This window comes from Patiria miniata, unplaced genomic scaffold, assembly GCF_015706575.1.
Source record: "Patiria miniata isolate m_02_andy unplaced genomic scaffold, ASM1570657v1 HiC_scaffold_17, whole genome shotgun sequence".
Lineage (NCBI taxonomy): Eukaryota > Metazoa > Echinodermata > Asteroidea > Valvatida > Asterinidae > Patiria > Patiria miniata.
The window spans coordinates 6028820-6055327 of record NW_024037055.1 but is presented as its reverse complement, the minus strand read 5'-3'; the positions used below and the strand labels follow the sequence as shown (position 1 = coordinate 6055327).

At 41.7% G+C, this 26508-nt stretch overlaps 1 protein-coding gene across 6 annotated transcripts; it reads right to left on the bottom strand.

Moving 5' to 3' along the window:
* Positions 1 to 1364: 1364 nt before the first annotated feature.
* Positions 1365 to 26485, bottom strand: LOC119723640 (cohesin subunit SA-1-like). Of its 6 annotated transcripts, none has more exons than XM_038194403.1 (27): positions 26333 to 26485; positions 25287 to 25382; positions 24949 to 25015; positions 24734 to 24850; positions 23535 to 23708; positions 23111 to 23315; positions 21912 to 22137; positions 21608 to 21731; positions 20466 to 20644; positions 19495 to 19711; positions 18495 to 18609; positions 17754 to 17857; positions 16084 to 16182; positions 15174 to 15323; positions 14145 to 14285; positions 13383 to 13453; positions 12947 to 13115; positions 11977 to 12226; positions 10862 to 11004; positions 10610 to 10711; positions 10208 to 10356; positions 9108 to 9239; positions 8548 to 8741; positions 7990 to 8116; positions 7224 to 7346; positions 4283 to 4409; positions 1365 to 2356 (listed from the first exon to the last, which is right to left on the bottom strand). In XM_038194403.1, the coding sequence occupies exons 2-27, from the start codon at positions 25298 to 25300 to the stop codon at positions 2330 to 2332; spliced, it is 3546 nt and encodes a 1181-aa protein (XP_038050331.1). In that variant the 5' UTR covers positions 25301 to 25382; positions 26333 to 26485; the 3' UTR covers positions 1365 to 2329. The 6 variants fall into 6 exon arrangements, with proteins under 6 accessions (XP_038050331.1, XP_038050332.1, XP_038050333.1 ...); XM_038194399.1 differs by lacking the exon at positions 1365 to 2356 and adding an exon at positions 3452 to 3787; XM_038194400.1 differs by lacking the exon at positions 1365 to 2356 and adding an exon at positions 3452 to 3787 and having other exon boundaries at positions 16084 to 16179.
* Between the last annotated feature and the right edge of the window lie 23 nt (positions 26486 to 26508).

Here is a 26508-nt window from a genome sequence, read left to right as displayed (position 1 = left end):
TTCTAACAGAAAACGTCGAAACGTGTTAACGTAACAACATCGAAACGTGTTAACGTAACAACATCGAAACATGGTGCACTGACAATGCCGGTATCAAATAGGGGCCTATGCTTCTAGTATTCTATTTAATTGTATCCATTATAACGTGCCTTGGGTAAACAACGAACTACAAGCAGTGGCGTCACCAGACTTTTCAGTCTGGGGGGGCACAGGGGGGGCACCAGCATTTGATGGGGGGCACTTAGGTGGATACGGATCGCCGTCCTGGGGGAGGGGTCTAAGGGGAGCGGGTGCCCCCCTCCCCTTTGGAAAATTTTCGCATACGGAGGATGGGCTAGATGCAAAATGGTGCCACATTTGATGCTAAATTCGATCTGAAGATATCTCCAGAAATTGCTATTTAACCAACTCAGATGATGGGAGTTGAATATAACAAAATATATATATATTTTTTTACCAACCCAAATCTCAGATGGGGGGGCACTCGGGGGGGCACTAGGTTTTTCAGGGGGGGCACGTGCCCCCCCTGGCCCCCCCTTGGCGACGCCACTGACTACAAGGCATTGTAAAGGCCGTGATACGGTAAATTTGGTGGAAGTAGTTTTAATCTCACGTGTGTGGTAAATTCATTTTCGGTTCTTACTGTTTTGTTTAAATTATATAGACTCATGTTTTTTTACTAACTTCAAATGGAGACCCTCTGTCACACGCGTTCTCTATGATATTTTTCAGTTGTTTTTAGTTTGTTTCTGCATTAAATAGGGGACGTTGAACAATAGAGGACAATAGGGTCCCCAATCTCCCGAGGGTCCCCAATTTGGCGATGTGTTCAAATGTACAATATATTATGGGAGATCTTCCTAAAAAGTTGAAGTACAAACAAAAGAGGGACAATACGGGTCCCCAATTGCAGGCAAATACACACTTGCATGTACAAGCATTACAATCAATGTGTGGATTTACGAGAGAGAAAAAAGAGGTCCACATAAATCAGGTGACAGCGACGTTGTGTGGACTTGCCCACGTCCACACAGTGTTTCCCTCTCTGGAAAACAGGTTCAGAGGCATTTTTAGGTTATTTTTATCTGTGGCAAAATGAAGAGAAACACTAAATGGAATCATGGGTTGAGTGTTCACAGTGTGAGTAACATGATTTGTTGGTTCACAGGTTTTACTTAACTACACACAAACAAAGAATGTCCATGCACACTAGGTATGTACGTCAAAACAAACGTGTGTTTGTGTGTTGTTTGTAATGAATCATTAACAGTACTCATATCGTATTTTTTGGTCTAGTTGTCAATACAGAGAGTAAATAGGCAAACCACCAAACTCACGGAGAGACAGACTATCACAACCTTGACAAGTGTTTTTATTTCTGGGACATTTTCAAACCTTTATTAACAACAAACATGAGTTGCCAACAGATAATTTCAGACTTGGAAACGATTACGATGAACGTGAACACAATCTGAACCGAATTGCAACCAAAATGAACCGTTGAAAGTTTGGAGGGACAACAAAATATTTACAATATTACAAATACTTTCAAATACAAGCCACTGTCAACGAATGTCTGGTACGTAAACATCATAATCGCCTTTTTTTTTATGGCAAAATGCAAAACATGTAATAAGCTTTTATTTTCGAGCAATGGTTGAACTATTTGAATAATTTAAACACCAGGCTTTGCTGTTTAACAAATTACATTTACTACTATTGACCACTTTTGTATAAGCTACTCAAAATCTAAGTAAACGTTTCCCAAATCTGGGAATACCATTTTGAAAATAAAGTAAAACAAAAGTGAAACAAATCTATTTACACGTTGTATAAACAAACAAAAATTAATATTTAAAAATCTGAATGGGAGAGCTGGAAATAAGTGTATTCGTGAAAACTGTGCATACTTCTCAAATCCTTAAAAAAAAAAAACATGAAGTTTCAAAGGTACAGCTTCACCACTGCTTCCTTAAAATAATGGATTTTGGTGGATTGGGGAAGGTTCCTTAAAATTATCCCAGGGAATCAGGGGTACAATAATAACAGATTGGTTCCTTCGGATATTCCAGAAAATTCTTTCCGTAGGACATTAAAATTAATTAACACATGAAAATCCGCTTACATCTGGACGGGTAAATTGTCATTAACATTCAATGTCAACCAATTTCATCTCCTGTACATACAGAAGATAACTTAATAGCAAATAATTCTTGTCTGAAGTAAAAAGATTTGAATAATAACTAATTTGCTGAATATGATTAAAATGAAATACTGCAGTTTATCATGATGAATTGCAGACAGCACGCAATAGAACGTAGCATCACACTTAGAACGGACCCATCTGCATTTCCTCCTGTTGAGAAAAGAAAAAATAATATTTTGAAAATACGAAATAACATTTAAAGTTACAGTTAACAAGAGGTAAGAATTTTTTTAAAAAAACTGCGCCAATGTCACATCCTTAGATGTCAATGAAAATCTCACACAAGAGCGATGAAGTGTAAATTTTGAAATAAAACTTATAAAATATCATCGTGTGCCAAGGAAAAGGACATTAGCAGTCCAGGCACGCAAAAAACACTTTTGGAGATAATCGAGTTGAAAGGTTTTGTGCTACCATTTCTAAATTAAAAATCACATAAGGCTGAAATTTTGACTCATGCAATTCGTTAATAATTGAAATATTGTGCATTTTTGTTTCAAAGTATTACTTAGTTTTGCATTTTTATGCTAATGACCTTTTACTGTGCGTACCCACTTCAGTTGGACGTTAGGCACTTGGAACGAATTTTGTTACATTAGTATTACATGCTAACATCCTTTTGCTGGGGACAAATAATGAAAAACCTCCTTCCATCTTTTTCATACTGTTAATTACGTCAGAATGATGTTACCCCTGAGACAAAATGTATATGAAATGAAAAATATTTCCATACTCTATCGATTACCCGAAAAATCTGAATTTGACCTTTTGACCCATTGTTTTGCCCTAACGACCTTCTTCCACGCACCCGACGATATGTAACAATGAATTGACAACTTTATGAACAGGAGTTAGATCATCGAAAAAAATCATTAATATTAACAAGCAAACGCAATGAAACAATAGGAATGCTGCATGCATGCGAAAACAGATAAACAATAAACATGCTTTTAAAAATGTTAATGCAAAAACTTTAACATGCACATTTGCATAAACCTAGCTTCCTAAACACTCATACAGCAACTGCTTCCAAGGATGTGTAAAGAAAAACACGTGGTGAGAAAAACTGTGCAAAATGTCATTTGAAAAAGGTTAACACATAAAATAATGTTATGTAATAAGCCAACTTTCAACGTAAATGATAACAAATTATGGTAAGCTAATAGAAATGTCATCCAACAGCCTAAAACTAGCATGTATAACCCTCCAAAGCCTGTCAACATGAACATCCAAACGAAACGGAAATCTGAACTCTGAACCTCATGAACTATGACCTACAGAGGACTCATCCTGTATATCTGTGGGCTCTTCCTCGAAGAGATTGGGCAAGACAACCTTCCTGCTTCGCCTGTTTGAATTTCGTCTCAGAGACTTTTCTCCTGTCTTCCCTCGCATCCTCGTTCGCTTTCCCTGTGGTTTTCTACTCTCTTCTTGTTCCTCGTCTTCCTCCTCTTCGACTGATTTATCCAACATCCCCATAATGACCGGTGGTTTGTTCCTTGGCCGAGCACGTCTTAAATTAACTTTCTTGCGGCCTAAGGCTACAATACTATCCATGGGGGTGCTCGTGGCCCTATACTTCTGAACGGATGATATGATATTAAAAACAAAATCAGCCTACATCTAAAAATCATCTTGCAGAAACCACCACACAACTTTCTACAAATGATATTCAAGAGAGAGATATCCTATGCTCCTATTTATCCCTAGACCTAACAAAACCAAGCCGATTCTACGAAGAACTAAAAAATATTTTCAGATACAAGAAATGCATTTCTCACAAAATCACAACATGACACATGCACCACACAGAAAAGCATTCTATCATTTTTGTTCATGTCTAACGTCCTTACACGTATTTGTTCCCAAGGCCACAAAGGCAGAGGTAAAGGAGTAACGACTACCAAAAGCTGGGTGATACTACCGGATGAGCACCAACAATAACTACGGTGCTACACCAGTTATTTGTTAGAAAGGGCTAGTCAGGCTGGCTCTGACCTAAATTTGGCCAAGAAATGACCGGTCAAAAAAATAAAAAGTGGGCTTTGAGGGATGCAATTGTGAAGATGTACTTACAAGGACTTGCATGGCCTGTCCTTCTTGGAAATCATCGTCTTGGTCTTCGTCTTCTTCTTCATCCTCCTCCTCCTCTTCGTCTTCCTCATCCTCCTCTTCTTCTTCGACGTGATGATGATGAGGATGCCTGATGAAAAGAAGCAAGGAAAATGTGAGAGGACTGCATGATTGCACGGCAATGCTGAGCACGGGATATTCTGAGACTTTGTCCGTTTCGTGGAGACGAAATATCAGTTTACATGCACACTAAGAGCACACTAACTTTAGAAGATATTTTTCACATTCATTGGTATCGCCTGCAATACCTTTGAGTCATCCAACTATTAAGAATTTGTAATACTAATGAAAATTAATAACACAACACAAAAACAAAGTAATGAAATTATAAACCCGGTGAAAAGAAAAGGAAGTGTAACAATACAGGTGTAACAACTTAAAGGGAATGTACAACATTTGCTTTTGCTGCAATTTTCAGAAATAAATGGATTTGGAGGATTAGTATGTTATAGCAAATATTGTTCAACTGACTTGTTTCACGTTTTGGGCTTGTTTATGCTGGAAACACCAAGAAAACCAATCATTTTCTTGTAGTCTGGTTCCCCGACCCCACTTAAGATGAAACGGAGAAACGTAAAGACTTTGGGGAATGGTAAGGTCAAAGAATCACTTAGCAGGTTTGTACCCCTTCACAGGTGTGTAATCTATTGCAAAAGAAAATGCGGAATAACATATGAAAAAAAAGGAACAGTTTTTGAAAAAGCCAGTGTTTTCCAATGCTGGTCGGCCGACCAGCGTTGGAAAAATAAAGTTTTTCTTGAAAATGTCAGCACACCAGGATTTTACAGGATGCTTTAGACTGTCAATCCCTAACAATTCAGTAAGGTATTTCGTGATAATTTGATCATTTCGTTTTTTGATGTTTGCAAATGTTGTATCTTCCCTTTAAAGAACAACTCAACGAAGGGGGAGGGGGGAATAACGTGTACCTGTGAGTCCAATGATTGGCAAAACTACGGATGAAAAAAGAAACGATGAGAGGTGCAAATGGTAGGCCGAAAAGATTGAAACAAATCAACTGGGTAACGATGATCAAACAAATAAAGGGGTGACATGGTGGATTAATGAGGGAAATGCGTTAGACAAAAATTTCTTTAACGAAACCTCATAAATTGTAATAACAAAATCTCATGTGGATATGGTTAACGCATGCCGGATCCAACAAACTCCAACAGTTAGGACCACATAATCTTGTTCTTGATGTATTAAACAAAATCTGACTGCAGCTGCTCGCTGTTGGTTAAGTTTGACTAAACAAGGTAAAAACCCACTGGCTTGACAGCAGCTGCTCGCTGTTAGTTAAGTTTGACTAAACAAGGTAAAAACCCACTTGCTTGACAGCAGCTGCTCGCTGATGGTTAAGTTTGACTAAACAAGGTAAAAACCCACTGGCTTGACAGCAGCTGCTCGCTGTTGGTTAAGTTTGACTAAACAAGGTAAAAACCCACTGGCTTGACAGCAGCTGCTCGCTGTTGGTTAAGTTTGACTAAACAAGGTAAAAACCCACTGGCTTGACAGCAGCTGCTCGCTGATGGTTAAGTTTGACTAAACAAGGTAAAAACCCACTGGCTTGACAGCAGCTGCTCGCTGATGGTTAAGTTTGACTAAACAAGGTAAAAACCCACTGGCTTGACAGCAGCTGCTCGCTGTTGGTTAAGTTTGACTAAACAAGGTAAAAACCCACTGGCTTGACAGCAGCTGCTCGCTGATGGTTAAGTTTGACTAAACAAGGTAAAAACCCACTGGCTTGACAGCAGCTGCTCGCTGTTGGTTAAGTTTGACTAAACAAGGTAAAAACCCACTGGCTTGACAGCAGCTGCTTGCTGTTGGTTAAGTTTGACTAAACAAGGTAAAAACCCACTGGCTTGACTGCAGCTGCTCGCTGTTAGTTAAGTTTGACTAAACAAGGTAAAAACCCACTGGCTTGACAGCAGCTGCTCGCTGTTGGTTAAGTTTGACTAAACAAGGTAAAAACCCACTGGCTTGGTTTCACATCCTTCAGTTTAAACACACAGCGATAGTTTGCGTTTACTGCTAAAATAGAAAAGGTGAAAAAACACCTGTGTATTGACATGGACCATTCTGAAACCTCGGCTATGTTTCAGCTTCGCCTCCGGCCTAAAACCAATTAGAAAATACTCCTTACTTTTCCTTGGTATAGGATAAGTGGCAGGACAGGGACCCATATTCAGGCCCGGATTATCCAACAGGCACACTAGGTACTGTGCTTAGGGCCTACGACAAATTGAGGGGCCTACGGAAACTATGAGGGCCTACGAAAATACCATAATGTGGCCTGGCTTGCTTAGTACAGCTTAGCATTACCATGAAATTGGTGCTGGCGCAGTAGGGCCTATGGAACACAGGCGCCTAGGGCATACGGAACCATTAATCTGGCCCTGCCCATATTGACATTGTATCTCCAAAATAACGGATACACAAATCAGGCATCTGGTGCCTGTCTCCGATGCTGAGGACAGTGCCGAGGTTTCAGAAATGGCCACGATACTGTTTCCTGATTATTTTCTGCCGTAAATCAATGAACTGTGAGTATCAACATGAACTTAACTGTTATATTAAACAGTCCAAAAAAATCTGTACCTTTTTAATAAAAAATCAACATAGGTGAGAAAAAGTAAACTGAGAACTCAGAACTCTGAAAACCTGAAAGCGAGTTATTGATGAGTAGTTGGCTCCGGATTATTATCTGCTGTAATTCAATGAACTGTGAATATCAACACGAACTTAATTGTTATATTAAACAGTCCCAAAAATCTGTGCCTTTTAAAAAATCAACATCGGTGACAAAAGGTGAACTGAGAACTCAGAACTCCGAAAACCTGAGATTGAGTTATTGATGAGTAGTTTTATGACGAGTAGCTACCTGGCCCCCGATCGAGTCCTAGAAGCTACTCCTGAGTAGCTCCTCGTGTTTCTGGCTCGTTTTTTGTTCTTTGGTTGGCTCTGCAACCACGAGGCTGTTGATGACTGGGATACTGGCACACTTCTGATGGATTATTGCATTTCACGGCGAAGGGTCAATTAATTTATACAACTAAAAAAACCACAACCATACCTGGTCATCTTGAATTTTACATCAAATGTAAATTATGTATGTAATTTATACGCATAAAGTCAGGTTGGCGTAGCGGCACTTTCCTCGCCTTCCACCGCTGCGACCCCCAAATCCCACCTGGGCCAACATGTGGATTGGATTTTCAGTCCCTACCTGATTCCGTGGGTTTTCCCTCAGAATATTCTTCTAGGGTTTTTCCTCCCACCTCTAAAACTGTAATTTCTTCTTATTGTCTCCTCTCTACAGGTTTCTTCAGGCTTAAAAGCTACAGTGCTCTTGAGGAATTCTTGGTTTCATTACCAGAAACACAATAATGATACAACGATGCAATTCTGAAATCCAGAGCAATGTTACATGACGTTTATTTGGTACAGCGATGTTTCTCAATGTTTTCAATAAGATCACAATGTATACTGTTACTTTAATAAATAAAAGCAAGTTTCCCTAGCATATCAAATGCTAAAAGGACAATACAGGAAAAACATTATTCAAGCACTTGATGATGTAGTCATTTTCAAATCATTACAACGACTGGATAATACAAGGACAACGCATCGTACAAGGCTCAACTTACTCAAAGTCGCGTTCGGAACCCTGCGTAGATGAGATTTCTTCTTCCATGCGAGGGCGCTTCATCATACCGTGATGTCCTCCCATTGGGTGGTGCTTGGACATCCAGTGGCTATCGTTTCCTTCATCCGCTGCGAAAAAAAGATAAAAATTCACGATAATACTTTAATTCTTATACAGTGCTTTCATTCCAAAGTCTCAAAGCTTTTACAGTTTTTTACCCTTGTTCATCAGCCCACGAGACCAGTTTTCCGCCGCAGATCAAGATCAGCAACATCTGGTGTCTATCCTCTCACACTACTCAGTACTGGGTAGAGAGAGCAATTGTAGTAAAGTGTCTTGCCCAAGAACACAAGCAGACTTACAAGCAGACCAAGGTCAACAAGCAGACCCTATCACCTTCAAGTGTTGAGGTTTCTTAACAGACACCCTTTCATACTACTGGGTAGAGAGAGGCATATTGTAGTAAAGTGTCTTGCCCAAGAACACAAGCCTACCCACAAGCAGACCCCAGACCTTCTAACCTTCCATGTTAAATTTTGTTTGCAGAATCATTACTCACCCGCTTGCATGGCCAGTTTCCTTTTCATACCCCCCTTGCGATGCTTCTTCATGTGTTTGTGCGACTTGCCGCCCGGCTCGCCGGGTCCCAAGGTGTCCTGCAGGAGACTGTTGCGATAGATGCGCAGCGGCCCCCATTCCGCCTCCTCCCTTCCCAGCATGCCTTCCTTCAGGTTCTTCTCCAGGTAGGTTAGCCTATGTCAAAGGTCAAAAGTCAAAGGTTGATATATGACCTGCCACACAAAATGAGCTTAAAGTTGATTTCTTTTTAACAACTGAGATATTAGTTTTTTTCTGGATTCTGCAGAGCAAGACCTTTCCAGTATGTGCAACAGCTGACGTGTGGATTGGGCTTTCCTGGAATATCCTGCCAATATTTTCATCCAACGTCTAAAACAGATCATTCTTGATTTCTCCAACATTTTCTCTAGGTTCCTTCAGGCTTCCTATCTACAGTGCCTGCGCTCTGACGTCAAAACACTCGGTTTTGTTATACCAGAAAGAATTAAAATACGTTAGGAATTGGGAGGTACAGAGATGATGTTTGGTTGATAAACTTACACCGTCTTTTTGTCCATCTTCATGAGTTTAGGAGTAAACTCGGCCAGGATCTCCAAGTAACGGATGTTAGGTGGGGGACCGTCTGGGTTGTTGGGGTCTTCCATGGGCGTCAGACTGAAGTGGATGCCTTCCCTGGGGGGAAAAGAAGAGACAAGGAGGATGCTGGAATCATCTTAGAAGGGATAGAAATTCCCAAAAGGAAAATGAGAGGCGCATCATACTGCTGGCACGAAATAAGTGAGTCACCGTGGTGAAAATTATTGAACGTCAGATACAACCAAGAACCGATTGTTAACATGTGTGGTATAGTGGAGTCCCGTAACATGGCACACTTTGACAATTCCCTCGACTTTCCACATGCAGTGTTGCCAAACCTTTGTTGGCATATTTCAAATTCACTCAGTTAAATACTGGTACTTTTTACCTTAATAATGCTTGCTGTTGAACCTTTGTGAACAATTTCAGTGTCATGAAATGAAGTCCGAAATTTGAAAAACGGTGGTGTCACGAAATTGGGCACAAAATCGGCCGAGTGTTCCCTAACATGGTGCACTTAACAAAATCTCGGAAAAATCCAAAGTTAACATTTAAGCATTTTTTTTTAAAGTTGACAAATATTGATAAACAATTCTTATTTCCACTCATATACCCAACTACAAATTTGTCAGAAAATTATTTTATAAAATGTGGGCACATTTTAAAAGGGTTTATTGTGCACTTAAAAAAAAATTGGAAAAATCACGCCAAAATAAAAATGTTCTGTTAATTTTGTAAACAGGTAGGTAAACTCAAGATTTATGAACTGGAATGTTTAGAGCTTGACGAGATTTGGGTTAATCGTGAAATTTCAAGTAAAACTTTTGCCCTAGCAAGGCACTAGAGGCGAAAAACCAAAGTGGGCCACGCCAGGGGCCGCGCCACGTTAGGCGACATCAACAATATCTGAACCATGTTGTTGCGGTCAAAGGCAAAGACGGCCAAGCGTCAAGGCGGACAATGTAATCATCTCCGAAGTGTAATTACAGGTCAATACTTATACTCTGCTCAAATGAGAGCTTGGTTTGGCTGCTTGTTTTAGCAGGTGGGTGGTTGAGACTTACTTGTGGAGTGCAGCCACCGCATCCCTGGTCTTGATCTGGTCAAGTCCGAAGGTGAGAGAGAACCGCCGAGCAAGCTCCTTGATTGCGGTCAGCTGGACAGCGGTACGGTTCTCATCATAACCTTCTTCGCTCTTGACATCTCGGAACAGCTACAAAGTCAAAATAAGTTTTAATTCAATTTAGCAGTTAGTAATAGTAACTCATATTTATCAAATCCTTAAACAAAAGGAGACAAAGCACTGTGAAAGATCAACTGGACAACGACCGATTAGAACATAAAGTTCACATTCAGAGCCCAGAAACGGAGAAAGGGATGACAAGATAAGCTTAGGATTGAAGACCTGGTCGTTCATGTTTGCTGAGATGGAGTTTATAGTTCACAGCAGAACAAATTCCACCTACCTGAGTGAGACTAAGTCCTAGGGTTTGGGCACAGGCAATTTTGTTGTTCTCCCTCGCTTTTGCCAGCGTCATCTTGATGATGTCTCCATAGTCATTATAATACTGCAAGAGAAATTAGAGGAATTAAGGTCAAGGAATAACATCCTTAACAATGATGCAATTTTATAGAGCTGTAAACTGACTGGATAATTGCCAGTCTTTTTCTGAACAAATGAAATTAAACAAATCGATATAGTAGGTTTTATTTCTCACTTTCATGTAGTGCTTGAAGATTCCCGCAGCATTCCGCATCTCGATGATGTTAAAGACGATGAGCTTGCAGAAGGATGCGAGGAGGTTGCGTCGCTTGTGGAGGATCTCAATCTTGTGGGAATCATCACCTTCTTCATCATCATCTTAAAGAACGGGAAACAAAAGTAAAGGATGCTTAACCCCTTAAGGACGGGGCGCAATGGGGGCATTCCTCCATACATGGAGCAAGTGGCCCGCATGACTGCACAGCCTTTGTGTGGTAGCAGGACTGCACAAAAGCAGCAGCTGTGGAACTACCCACGGCATACGGCATACCACAGCTGGCAAATGCATTCCAGTGAGGATTAGCGGCCGTGGCTATAGCCACTCCCCGTCTTTAAAGATATAGTCCATCATTTGTAATTAGTGCATTTTGTTCGTTTGAAGCAACAAAAGTGTTCAAAATCTAATGAAGGATACTGAGCAACTAACCTGATGAAGTTTCAGCTAAGCTTCAGCTGTACATTCCGAGAAAAGCAGCATTCTAAGATCTCAATTTCAAATCAAAAGTTACTGAATCATGTTTAGAATTGTTTTGAATTGCAGCTATACGCGGCGTCGCGCACTGATCCGACGAATTATAACAACCGCGCGCGCGTGTGCGTCGTTCCAATACTTGTGTGCGCTGCGCTGAATAACAAAACAACTACTAATTTAAATTTTCCTACGGTGCCTCTTAGAATCACCGTTGGAAATGCCTTCTTTCGTTGATTACTTCAAAATGACAGCTTCCCAGAAAGAATAATTTCACAGGGAGTTTAGTTCCCTTACTATCTTTCAACCAAGTTTGTTTTTCAACAGTAATTACGCCAGTTACTTTTCGGATGGCTGCAAATGATGGACTATAGCTTTAAGGGGTTTAAGAACTTGAAACTGTTCATTTCAAAGTAATATACACTGATGCACAGTTGCAGTTTGCCTTCAACACCAGTGCATTAACGGCCAATTCTGAGACACTGAACAATGTTACTGTTGTATCCTGAACTTTTCAGCTGGAAACCACAGACTCTGAGGCGGTTTGACCCGTTGTTGCATTGGGCAAGTTTTCTGAGGGTTTAGGTAATCATCGTCCTTACCATCCTCCTCCTCCTCAATAAACACATGCTCCTGGACGAAATCCGACAGCATGTTCTGCAGGTTCTCGTTGGGATCGTAGATGAGCGGCGCCAGGACGGCGTTGGAGCCGATCTGCCGGCCGAAGACAATCAGGAGATCACAGATGGTGATGAAACCCTCCTCCGTGATGCCGTCGCTGCCGTCCAGGAGAAGCTTGGAGCAGGTGCGGATGATCTCGCTGGTACGCTTACGCAGCTTCAGCATCTCAGCCTATAAGGGCGACGGGAGGAAGAGCATAGGTCATTGTGCCAATTTGTCAAAGGCAACCTTCTCGGAATTGGTTTAAAACTCCACAACAGTTAAATTGTTTAACTTTTAACAAAACATTTAGGTCCAACTGCAAGAGAGTTAGAAGTACCAGGCCTCAAATCATATTAACCCTGATCTTCCCAAATCCTCCTATCCTCTTTGCTAAATGCACGATTGAGGCTATATGGCAAAAATGTGTGGCTGATTTGGAGGATGCACTGTGTCAAGGTCTTGGGCCAGACCTTGTGTTGTTTATGCTCAGCCGTGCATAAATTTAGGCCTAGATTATACTTGAAATCCTCCGTACTGCTCCAGGATGTCACTGGCTCTGCCTCAACATATTGACAGTGATTGCTGGAGGATTGTGCAGGATTGAGGCAGTAGTCACCCCTCCAAGGACCACATACAAGAAATAACGGAGGATTTTGCAGGATTGGGGCTGTATGCACTTTTTACATGGAGGCAGCTGGAGGATTTTGCAGGACGGAAGTTGCATCCCAGCCTAGGGAGTCAGGGTTAATCTTGAGGATTTTTAATTTTCAATTTCAGAGAGGAATTTCTCTGAAAAAAGAGATGAGAGCAGCTGAACACTGACCAGTATCAAGACCCAAATAGCTGACCCTTTGCATAATTGAGGTCACAAGGTCCCCTGACCTCCAGAGGGCAAAGGTCAACACCTACCTTGTCAGGGTTGTGTTCATCGAGCCTGGTGAGGGTCCAGAGCAGCGAGTAGTGAGTGCAGGCGATGGCGTTGGTGAAGATGGACTCTGGGAGGTCGCCTCGTTCTGTTGACTTCTTGACGAGACTGAAGAGCATGTCAAAGAGCTGCCAGGGAGTCAGGTCATGGCAGCTGAAAAAGAAAATTTGGACTTCCAAAACTCATATTCTTTTAAATTATCACTCTACTATAGTTCCCGGAGAATTGCAATTAAGGTAAGTGCAAACGCATTCTATGTCAAAATCTACACAAGTTAAGTATGAGCTATGTGTACGAAAAATTCCAGAGAGCCTTACAATGCACAGATTTTAAAGATAAAGTGAAGTTCAAAGACATTTCCAATACTCCCACTTTTTCATGTAGTACTTTTAACATTAAAAGTATCGTGGTAATACATACACAAAGAACGCAGTGATTCTCTTGATGCTGGAGGAAATCTCATAAATCTCATCTTCGTTTGGCTGGCTCGTCTGAAATAAAGATGGGACAATTCCAGTTAAGGGCTACAACAAGCTAGGTCATGTGATGATTTTAATAGCTGGCTGCTACAGTATAGCTAGGTAATATGATACATTAACTCTAACTCCCTTGCGTATTTTACTAGGAACTGGACCAAGTCCATCAAAATCCATCAATCACTGTGCTTCCAATACAAAACAAAACTGTACATGACATAATGGAATCCACCCCTGACGCACTGGCTGACATTCATGGACTTGCTACACATGGCTGTTATCGCAACAGCAGTACAGGAAGCTAGGCAAAATGAAGCTAGGCAAAATCAATCGTGTACCCCTAAGCACTGCTTCAGGCCATTAGGCCCAAGTCCATCATACTCCATCAATATGTAGTCACGCCAGGCCTTCTGGACCAAGTCCCCGAAATCCACCAAAACGGGGAGGGGGATGGATTTTGATGGAGTTGGGGTGGTTAGGGTTAAACTTGGTACCATAGTATCCTAACTAGGAAAGATGGTTCTAATAGAGAAATAACTCACAAATGAGCTCGCGAGGGACTCGAACCCGCAACCTCCTGCTTACTAGCGCAGAGGTCTTGACTACTAAACCATGCAGCTTGCAGGGGTACCGTAGTTCAAAATACTTTTCCAAAATCCATTACTCGGAATGGTCGACAACAATTCTAAAAGAATGACACTCTTACCGTTTGGAGCGTTTCGAAGCTGCGACGGAACTTTTCGGCAACGGTGTCGAGGAGAGTGTTCCGTGCTACGTCCACTTTGGGGGTAGTGCTGTACTGCTCACGCATCAGGCATTCATAGGTCTTGGAACATGCATTCAGAACCTGGTCAAAGTATAACCATCATTTATCAGGAATGAAATTTGGGTTGTGCTACTTTTCTGAGCCTCTGGAGTGGCCAGAGTTTAAATCGCATTGAAGACAATAACTGTATTCTTCAGTAAGTAAGCAAGTCAGCAAGGTAACAGTGCAAGTGTCAAACTAGAGATCAAATCACCAAGTGACTGGGTTCGATGTGGAGTGACTTTTCAATCTTTTTTTGATTCCATGGGTTTCTCCCGATTGTATGTATTCTTTAGACACTGAGCAAGTTAAAGTAGCTCATAACCTTGTGTTTTGTTTTTGCTCAGCCATGCATAAATATAGGCCTGGATTATGCTTGAAATCCTCCGTACTGCTCCAGGATGTCACTGGCCAAGCCTCAACATATTGACAGTCACTGCCGCAGGATTTTGCAGGATTCAGGCAGTGGTCACCCCTCCACAGACCATATTCAAGAAAGAATGGAGGAATTGCAGGATTGAGGCTATATGCTATTTTTCCATGAGGGCAATTGGAGGATTTTGCAGGATTGAGGCAGTGGTCATCCCTCCACGGACCATATTCAAGAAAGAACGGAGGAATTGCAGCATTGCGGCTATATGCTATTTTTCCATGAGGGCAACTGGAGGATTTTGCAGGATTCAGGCTACATCCTAGCAAAAAGGCCTAGGGAGTTAGGGTTAAACCAAGTTAGTAATTGAGGGATTGACTAAGTTTTAGAAACTGAGCAAGCAACAAGGTAAGTAACCAATTAATCAAGAAAGTTATTGAGCAGTAGATCAAGTATTCTTCTTATTGTGATTAAGTATCATTAGTTTATTAAAATCTACATTATTATTTGTTTATTCAAGTATTTGACGGAGCAAGGAACCAAGGCTTGACCTGTCCTACCTCACTCTCCGTATGTTTCTCCACGATCTCCTTCATCTCCCGCAACAGGGCATCCAGATGCTTCTCCAGACGACTGGTGGTGTAGATCTCCACCTCAAAATGCTGCGGTATCTCAAGCAGGTTGGCGATCTTGTCCCATTCTACCTTGTACTGTGAACACACCATAGTGGGCTCTGGTTACTAGACAAAATGGTTGACTCTCAACAGGGCGTTACAAAGGGAACCGAGGCAAAGGCAGAATACAGGGCGAGTCAAAAAAAGCAAAACCCAAATGTCGGGACCATTGCTTTAGTGAAGTTCTGCATGTAGCCCTTTCAAAGTCTAGGATATGAAAGCCCAATTCATAAGCTTTCTTTTAGTACAAGAATCATTCAAATCACTTATGTACTTTTTAAGTTACGGAATTTTAAACACAATCATCGTTTTAAAGTTCTGTCCACGGATCACAAGAAGGTAAGTGTTCTTTCAGCAAAACGAAAAACAAATCACATAGGGATGTGTGTGAATTGTTTTCGTTTTGCTGAAAATACGCACACTTTTTTGTGATCCGTGGGCAGAACTTTAAAACGGTGGTTGTGTTTAAAATTCCGTAACTTGAAAAGTACATGAGCGATTTTAATGATTCTTGTACTAAAAGAAAGCTTATGAATTGGGCTTTCATATTCAGATTTTCAAAGTGCTACATGCAGAACTTCATCATTAAAAACAATAGTCCCGACATTTGGGTTTCGCTTTTTTTGATTCACCCTGTAAATCTGTGGCTTGGAATAAAAAAAGGATTCTGATGAGAATGGTTAAATAATATAACTGTACTCGTTACTGAATACAGATTTGTGGTATACAATCCAAAAATCAAAATACTTCGAGACTAAATCTAACTTTTTTTGGAGGAAAAAATCTGGTGACCAACCTTAGACAGGAGTTCCGGCAGCTTGACGATGAAATGCTCGGTGAGTTTCATCCTGTCGTCTTGCACCGTCTTCTTCTCTTTACTAGTCAGCATCTGCTGCTAAAACCACAAGAAAAAAAATCACAAGTTAATTACGAGGGATTGTGGCAAACAGCAATGCAGGCTGTACAGAAATATCTCGCTTAGCTTTCTCTTCACATATTTTTGAGGACGGATACTAAGATTTTGGAACAAGCAAACTAAAATGTTAAGTAATCAGAGCTGGGCTCTACCTTCCTCAGCCCTGTTAACCCTAAAAGGGCCGGGGGGGGGGCAGAATCCACCCCCCCCCTCGACTTTTTCCGCAATAGCCTTTAAAAAAAAAAATTTCGCGACCCGAGCTTTTATGACTTTTTAGCCTCGAGCTTTGCGCATCTTTTGACACCCAAAACATAAAAATCAGACGAGGGGTTGTCGCGCAGCAAACATTTTCCCTTAAATTCAGAAAGCAAACCTGTATCAAATTGTGTCTAATTTTACTAACTGTTTAGGGTTAAATTATTAGATCTGTTTACTCAAAACACTGACAGGATTAGGCCAAAAAAAAAAGAGTCTCTGGTTTCTGGTATGCGCGCTCGTCATCGTAGCCATGCACGTCGCCGTAGCCATGCACGTCGGCAAAATGAAAAAGGTTTTTTTTCCATGAAAGATGATGTCTCAAAATCGCCAAACTCACTGGTTTGACTGGAATCCTGCTGCTGCACAATTTTAACGTGTTTTTAGATTGGGGTATGGTCGAGAATAAGCTTTATGTGGCCTCTCTGGACTCGCATATATTTGCACTAAGTTTAGTCGGGCACCATTTGCAGTCATCAGCCGACATTTGAAGCAAAAAAATCAGGTAAAAAAAAAAAAAAAAGCCGCGTCGCCGCACCACTTTTTGGGCAAGCTCCATACCAGAAACCGGAGACTTTATTTTTTTGGCCTTACCGCAGGATACACATTTTACATGTATGCGTACTGTTGTTTATGAGACACTCTACAAAAAAAAAAACATGCGAAGTAGTGAAAATGCCCGCAGGCTAGTTAAGAGTCTGTTTCAGTAGCCCGGCTGGCTAGAGAAAAAAAAACGTTCAGGTCGAACCCTGATTTAAAGGGAAATTACAACATTTGCAAACATCAAAAAATAAAACTACCAAATCATTTTGAAATACCTTGCTGGACTGTTAGTGAATGACAGTGTAAAGCATCCTGTAAAATCATGGCACCTGGTATACTGTCACTTTCAAGAAAAGTGGTATTTTGGTATCGATTTCCAACGCTGGTCGGCCGACCAGCGTTGGAAAAAAATGGCTTTTTTTTCAAATACTGGCCCCAATTGACCCTCGCACTTGTTTGCAATCGATTACACACCTATGAATGGGTACAAGCCAGCTAGACTGGTTCCCTGACCTTACAATTCCCCAATGTATGTAAACTGCTCTGTTTCTTCTTATATGGAGTCAGGGAACCAGACTACAGGAAAATGATTGTTTTTCTTGGTTTTTATAGCATTTTCGAACCCAAAACCTCAAAAAAGTCAGTGTAACTGTATTTGCTATATATTTCCAAACCCCCAATTCCATCCATTTCTGAAAATTACAGCAAAAGCAAATGATGTATATTCCCTTTAAACCGTTGTAAATCCTTACCCTCTTGGCTGACCCTCTGCCGACCGGTGGGTGACCTTGAGACGCCTGACGTACAGCGCTCACCATGATTTCAATCAACGCTGTATCCTGACGATCATCCAGAGCTTAACAAAAATTGGAATTTATTATGTAGGAATGTGCCTTCAACATGGCTTTATAAAATTCAAAATTTCACAAGATTGCCTGCAAGGTACCTAAGACCCCCTGCTTACTACTTCAAATATCTAAAACACTTGACCACCAAGTTTGCCAATTTTACTCATTTGTATAATAAGTTTTCATTTTTATTGATATTATTCAATACGGGTGATTCCCAATACAGTGCGCCATCAAGAGTTTGCCAAGGAGAGTCCAATTATCAACTTTCGGTCGACGAAAACATGGCTGACTTGCTGCGATTTGAACGAATGTCAGTAGTAGACAACTTGAGGAAATTTTTGATAGATTGGGGCAGAGCATTCTGCCGCCTCACGAAAAACACCATCTTGATAAAAAGAAAACAAAAATTAAAGATACTCGAATCATACATTTACGCAACTACTGACTGGACAATCCAACAATTTTAAGTGTTCCGCGCCACGTCGAATTTGTCGACCGTGTTCCACAATGCACTGCGAAAAATGGACTTTCCGTGGCAACCTCTTAGTGGCGCACTGTACTGGGAATGGCCAAAATGAACCCAGACATCACTCTGGCATAAATCACAGACAGACAGACAAACAGACAGGCGTGAGGACTAACCTTCTTCCCCTCGTCCCGGTTCTTCCAGCAGGAGCTCTGTCATACAGTCCCAGTCTCTCACCATCTCGTTAATATCCCAGAGGGAATCCACCAGGTAGGCTGCGTGCTCGTGGAGCTAGAAAGCCAAGAAGACAGACGACAAGCGCCAGTTAAAGGTAGGGTAGATCATTTGTCCTTTGTGCATTTTTTTTTTCATTTGAAGCAGCAAAAGTGTTCAAAATCTAAAGTCGGGTGCTTAACAACTAACCTGATGAACTTTTAGCTCTGTGAATGCTGTACATTCCGAGAGAACGATATTTTAGGATCTGGATTTTCAATTCAAACGTTGCCAAGTCATGTTTTGAATTGCGCCCAAACCAGCGTCCGGGACATGTTCTCATTCAGCTGATTGCAGCTACGCAATGTCACACACTGAACAGAGGAGTTATAATCACCGTGCGTGTGTACGTCGTGTCAGCGCTTGTGCGCAACCATTCACGGATTCGCCGAATTACAAACCAACTACTAACGGAAATTTCCAAAAAGGCGTCACTTGACACACCTTTGGAAATGGCCTTCTTTTATTGGTTTCTTCAAAATGACAGCATGCCAAAAAGAACAGTTTCACAGGGAGTTTAGGGCCATTACTATCTTTAAACCAAATCAGGTTTTCAACAACAATTTCGTCAGTTACTTTTTGAATAGCTGCAAATGATCTACTTTGCCTTTAAACATTGGGACATGCAGGCTTGTTCTCATAACTACTCAGTATTTCCAGTGTATTTTATCTGTACTTTGTTTTATTATTACTTTTGTGAAGTCTGATTTGGTGCAGTGGCACTCTTCTCAATTCTCGTGAGAAGACCCATCCCCCTATGCCCCACGCCATGATGTTTGTGACCACTGCCCTGTGACTGCGCAACCAAATGTCTGACAAAAACGGCGGGGAAGCACATGGGTGGGGAAGCACATAGGCTCTGGCCCACTTATGTCAAATTTGGAGGAGTCTTCCTCTTCATACCTCGCTTTCAATGAAGAACTGAACCAGGTCCTTGATGAGTGGGGCATTGGCGCTGCGTCGCTTGGTCCGTTTGGCCTTACTGCTCTCGGGGTCCTCTCTTTTGAATAGTCTCTCGTTCAAGAACTCCCCGGCCGCTTGGGCAACGGAGCGGCTTGAGGCGTAGACTAGCTGGTAGACATTCTCGCAATCTTCAGCAGAAAGGATCTCATCGTTGTATCTACAAGAGAAAAAAAATCAACAATGCACAGGTAAAATTTTGAAAGGAAAAACTAGATGATAAGGCTGTCCTAAATATACCGCATATTCTAATATTCGATCATAGCTTTCAAATAGCTTTTTGGCCGGTTTGAATATTCGAAAAGAGAAAACTATACACGTGTGCATTTGACTGTGGTGCCATTTTAATCCTAAAGTTGTATTTTTATTGCCAGATGATACTTTTTAGTCGACGGTAACTTTCTTGTCGACACCTATATATTGGTCCCATTCTTTTTGCTGGGCAAATAGTCCCTGGACAGTTATACAGTATACTGCAATTGCAAAAAACTCCAGCGCTTCATAAAAGCCATCGCCGCATGCAAAGTTCAACCGGCGCGCTTTGTATGCAACTTTTGACCAACGAGGCAGTTAGCCTGTGTAAAACTTGTTCGGGAAGTTTCAAATTTTCCAATATTCGGTCAAATGCAGTTTGGAAAAATTGAATACTAAATTATTCGAAATTGGACAGCCCTACGACCAGGGCATAAATGTAGTGTGGTGCAAGGTCCAACTGGAAGCTCCGAGGTCACCCAAACAAAGGTTTAAAAGGTGAGTTGTCTCTGTGTGTAAGTACCCTTCAACAGTTACAACGAGACAATTCACGCTGAGAGTCCATACGATTCAAAAAGTTTGGCATGTGCATCCTAATGCTATGGAAAATTACAGATAAGCAAATCTCAAACGGGTTTGGGAGGATAAAACATGAGACTCACTTGAGTACGAGCGTGGTCAGTTTGATGGCATGGACGGCAACCTCTGTCTCCTTATCCAGCGTCATGGAAACGATGCGATCCTTGAAGCGATTAGTGAAGAGCTCCAGCTTAGGGACAAGCTCTGTGATGCTGAAGAGAGTCTGTAGGGCCGACAGGCACTTGAGTCGGACGTCGCCGACCTATGGACAAAGGATTTATGTCAGAGGGCGGATTGAGTACAACAGATTTTTGTTATGGGCGTAAGATGAAATTAAGACTATCCTAGCCAAGACTAGGCTTGCTCAGCTGAGCTGGGTCTCATGGTGTCAGTTTATACTCGGTGACTCAGTCAGTAAGTGACTCAGTCCATTAGTGACTCGGGGAGTGACCCAGTTAGTCAGTGACTCAGTCAATGACTCAGTCAGTCTGTCTGTCGGGGAGTGACTCGGGGAGTGACTCAGTCAGTCAGTGACTCAGTCAACCAGTCAGTGACTCAGTCAACCAGTCAGTGACTCAGTCAGTCTGTCTGTCGGGGAGTGACTCGGGGAGTGACTCAGTCAGTCAGTGACTCAGTCAACCAGTCAGTGACTCAGTCAACCATTCAGTGACTCAGTCAACCATTCAGTGACTCAGTCAACCAGTCAGTGAACTCAGTCAACCAGTCACTGACTCAGTCAACCAGTCAGTGACTCAGTCAGTCTGTCTGTCGGGGATTGACTCGGGGAGTGACTCAGTCAGTCAGTGACTCAGTCAACCAGTCACTGACTCAGTCAACCAGTCACTGACTCAGTCAGTCTGTCTGTCGGGGAGTGACTCGAGGAGTGACTCAGTCAGTCAGTGACTCAGTCAACCAGTCAGTGACTCAGTCAACCAGTCACTGACTCAGTCAACCAGTCAGTGACTCAGTCAGTCTGTCTGTCGGGGAGTGACTCGGGGAGTGACTCAGTCAGTCAGTGACTCAGTCAACCAGTCAGTGACTCAGTCAACCAGTCAGTGACTCAGTCAACCAGTCAGTGACTCAGTCAGTCTGTCTCCCCGTCACTCAGTCAGTCAGTGACTCAGTCAAAGACTCAGTCTGTCAGTCAGAGACTCAGTCAGAGGACAGTAGGCTGGCACTTCAGGTCCAGCAAAAATGAATGTTCCGAGTACTGAATTGTTCCCACCTTGTCATGGAGTGTCCAGCCGATGTACTTGAGATAGCTGTCACTTAGAAACATCTCGCTGTAATTCTTCATCCACAGTCCGATCTCTCCCATGCAGATGGAGCGGATTTCTGGCTGTGTATCACTGAACGTCAACAAGAAATTCATCATTGAGGAGGCTACTTCGTTTAAGATTTGTCTAATGATGGAGAATCTACTTTAATCTTTTCCAAAACTAAAGGAGTTAAATTTTCAATATTGGTCTTAGTCATTCTTTCAGATCTAGTGAGCTACTAGCCTTGGACTCCATCCTCTAGATCCTTACCGATAGCGATGGACAAAGATTCCCTTGAAGATGTTGTTCATCATCTGTTGGACCTCCTCCGTGTTTTCAATGATCTCCTGTCGCTTGGCCAGGAGCATCTCGATCCTCTCGCTGGCGCGCTTCGAGGTCTGCTTGGCACGCTCCGTATCATGCTGCCGCTGCGTGTTGTCCAGATTGACGCTGAGATTGAGGGCGACGTTTACGAGCGAGGTCATCAGCTTCATGGCTGTGGAACAGAGAATGTTGTCATAAAGTCATTTTTTTTCCAACCCTAACTCTTCCAAAACTGTGTCCAATGCAAGTCTATACAAATTAATAGCGAATCTGAAAATAATTAAATTGTGTATGGCTGTTCTATTAAAGGTAGAGAAGGCTATATCATTTGCAGCTAGCCAAAATGTAGCTGACAAGTTGTGAAAAGCATACTCCCTGTGAAATTATTCTTTCTGGCATGCTGTCATTTTGAGAAAGAAAACAATAAAAGAAGGTTATTTCCAAAGATGCGTCTTAAAACACATTTTTTGAAGTTTCTGTTAGTAGTTGGTTTGTCATTTGTCAAGCACACACGCGCAGTTGCTATACTTCGTCGGTTCAGTACATGACATCACGTAGCTGCAATCGGCTGAATGAGAACGTGTCCCAGACGCTGATTTCGGGCGCAATTCAAAACATGAATCGTCAACTTTGGAATTGAAATCGAGATCCTGGAATATTGATTTCTCGGAATATACAGCATTCATTGAGCTAAAACTTCATCAGGTTAGTTGTTAAATACCCTTCTTTAGATTTTGAGCACTTCAAACGAAAAACGAGTTCAAATGACAAATGATATAATCTACCTTTAAACTTGCATTAACTTATTTCAGGATGGGTATGTAATAGATACTTTGTATGGTAGCCCAAAAGGCTACCCAAAGATGGCTACCTTATGCACAGAGTCTATTCAGATTTTCAAAAAATAAAAAATCCCCTCCTTTTAACCCCTTAAGCACGGGTTATAATGGGGACATTCCTCCACACATAGAGCAAGTGGCCCGCATGACTGCACAGCCTTTTTGTGGTAGTGGGACTGCACAAAAGCAGCAGCTGTGGAACTACCCACTAGCTGTGTGCCACGGCATACCACAGCTGGCAACTGCATTCCAATGAGGATTAGCAGCCGCGGCCATGACCGCTTCCCGGGCCCATGGGGTTAATACCTGCCAATGTGCTGGTGTGTCTGAAGGCCCGGACCTGCGAGTCGCTCAGCCCAGTCAGCAGTGAGATGACGTTGTCCATCATGAACTGATCGTACAGGATGCTGTACTGACACTGGCGCACCAAGACCGAGATGAAGTCGCAGAAATTCTGACGGAATTTCTTGTAGAGGGGGCCGTTGATGATCAGCGGGTAGTCGCCGCTCTCCTGTTTTGGAGAAACTTGAGGAATTAGTCCAGCACAGAAAACCTTTCCTGAACACATATTTGTTAAGCAGTAAATCTCTGCTACGCAGCTTAATACAATTGGTCAAAGTTTGGATGATTTTGATAAATAAAAGTTTATGTAAAATGATGATTTTTTTTTCTTTATTTTAGTTCATTGTAAAAAGTTATAGGTATTGGGGACATAAAGTTGTCGTCATACCTCATCAAACTCCTCGGTCATGCGTCTGATGATGTCACTATGCTCCATGTTGGAATACATCTCCAAGGAAACGGTGCCCTTGCATCCCGAGCATTGGATGAAGAAGTTGATGAGATCTAAGAGGGCCGTGTCTCGGTTGGACTTGTAGCACTCGATCCACTCGTCTACTACAGTCTACAGGATTGGCACACACACACACATTTTTTTTATCTATAAGTTATATAACCTCTCTTAAAGGGAAAATACAACATTTGCAAACATCAAAAAATAAAACTACCAAATCATTTTGAAATACCTTGCTGGACTGTAAGTGAATGACAGTGTAAAGCATCCTGTAAAATCATGGCACCTGGTATACTGTCACTTTCAAGAAAAGTGGTATTTTTCTATCAATTTCCAAAGCTGGTCGGGCCGATCAGCGTTGGAAAAAAATTGCTTTTTTTCAAATACTGGCCCCAATTGACCATCGCACTTGTTTGCAATCGATTACACACCTATGAACGAATACAAGCCAGCTAGACTGGTTCCCTGACCTTACAATTCCCCAATGTATGTAAACTGCTCTGTTTCTTCTTATATTGAGTCAGGGAACAGACTACAGGAAAATGATTGTTTTTCTTGGTTTTTATAGCATTTTCGAACCCAAAACCTCAAAAAAGTCAGTGTAACTATATTTGCTATATATTTCCAACCCCCCAATTCCATCCATTTCTGAAAATTACAGCAAAAGCAAATGATGTATATTCCCTTTAAACAAATAATATGCAATGGGCATATTTAATGGAATTTAATGTTCCATTCTAAATGTTGGACTCAGCATGGATCCTCTACACAAGGATAAATGACTCATCTGAGCTTGTGTACAAAATGTACGGAACGGTATGTCAACACGCCTGATATGCTATGATCGCCGACAGCTGGCTTACTGACAGAAATTTGACCACTGAAAGACTGCAGTCAAGCGCCGAGTCTCGTGCACACGCACGCATGACGCGCAAGTGCCATATCGCGCCTCTAACCAGTAATTTGGGGAAGTCGTTTATATTTGTGTAGAGGATCTGTGGACTCAGTAAGCTCAAATTGTTGTCTGACTTTTTTAGACTCTGCATGATGGCTGCAGAATACATCTGAAGGAGGTTAAAGTGAAGAAAAAATGTGAGAAAAAAAATGCGAAAAAAACCTGAGGAAATCTAACTGACCTGTAGTGCCCCCTTGCCCTGTCTGACGATCTCAAACAGCGTGACTGGTTCCCCGACGTTCTCCGCCTCTGATTCCGTCCGGTGCTTACTCTTATGTTTTTTGCTCTTCTTTCCAACCTGTAAATGAAATAAGTGATAATTTTGTTGTGATGTTATTTAGGGATCAACTGTGCAGTATGATCAGAGGAGACATCTCAAAGCTTAAGGAAACTTACGCCATCGTGTTTCGGTCTTCTTTTTCCACGGGCATCCTCGAAGTCACTGTCATCCGAGTGCTCTCCTCTGAAAAAAGAAAAATATTCATCTGTTATTTTATGTCACAAAAATGTCTTAATAAACAGTGATTATTCAACATGCATCAACAAAACTGTAGTTTTGAAAGTTATTCTTCAATTGTATTTCATTGCTCAGTGTTTCAATGCCGGTATTTAGTTATGTTTATATTTTATCTTTCTTGCAGTCGTAATGATCAGATGATGTTTGTGTTTAGAGTTAAAATTGAAAGTTTAATAAAACTTCTCAAACCTCGGATGCTGGGTCTCATTGTACTTACTGTGGGATGTCCATGCTGGCAAGATAATCAGTTACAGCTTTCTCTTCAGAAAACCTGTCTTCTCTTGCTTTCTTACAGTTAGTAGCTCAGCTTTGGCTGTTGGTAGAAATAGAAATTAACGTTAGGGAAGGCCCAGGTGCGGTTCTAGAACCAATATTTTGGGGGGGCTAGCAGGGTGGATCCAGATTTTTTTCAGGTAGGCGTGCTGAAATGTAGACCGGTTATTTTTTCCAGACACTTCGGCCTCCGAAAATCAATAAGTGGGGGGGAGGGGGGGGGGGGACTCATGCCATATTTTCAATTGTCACCACTATTTCTTTAGGGGGAGACCGTTCGCATGTACATCACAATCCTTCTTTTTTGCTTATGCAATTTCTTTTTACGGCATTTATTTTGGGGGGGCTAGACAAAATTTGGGGGGGGGGGGCTAAAGCCCCCCCTAGCCCCCCGTAGAACCGCGCCTGGGAAGGCCTAAAACTGGAATCTCATTAATCTGATGGAAAGAATTCCACACCTGGACATCACTTGACACCCCTGTGCACAAAAGTATGAGACTGGTCTGACAAAAATTGCATGAATCCATGTGTTTTCTCAGTAGGCCTAGCCCTAAGACTAAGTTAAATAAATGCTTCAAATAGTTCAATATTTTTCCTGCAAAATTTGACTTTTTAGGACATGATATCAACTTTCTGAAGGCTGAGTGACAGGTCACCGCAGGGGAAAATTTGTGATGTCTATATTTAGAATTCTTCCCAATTCTTTATTTGCCAGATCAGAACAGTGCATGTTCAGCGTTCGACAATCAGCGACACAATTTGAAATGGCCAATGCATGATTGCACGAACCGGCAGTCAATGCGGTTTGCACGGCAAAATACACACACTGACACAGCATCTCGAGCAAACCCGGGAAAAAGTAATTTGATGAAAACTGTAGGAATCCACTTTGAATAGGGAAATCAATTGTACAATTCTGATCAATTATCTCATATTTTACCAAATCCCTTCTTCAGAGTACAAATAAATATTAATAATATGCATATTTACCTCCTGCTTTGGTTTTCGCGGGAAGACAAAAAAAGTTCGCGAAAATTTTCGATCCAAAATAGTCGCACTGGTACCCGACAAGCGTCATGATATGATTGTATTACTGATATTGGTTACCAGTTTTACCAAACGAAAATGACCATTTTAACGAGCGCCCTCTAGCAGTCATAAAAATC

Coding starts and splice junctions, on each gene's coding strand:
- LOC119723640 (XM_038194399.1), bottom strand. Junction 12,227..12,946: donor ATGAACACAACCCTGACAAG/GTAGGTGTTGAC, acceptor TCGCCCTTATAG/GCTGAGATGCTGAAGCTGCG. Junction 7,347..7,989: donor GGTTCCGAACGCGACTTTGA/GTAAGTTGAGCC, acceptor ATAATCCATCAG/AAGTGTGCCAGTATCCCAGT.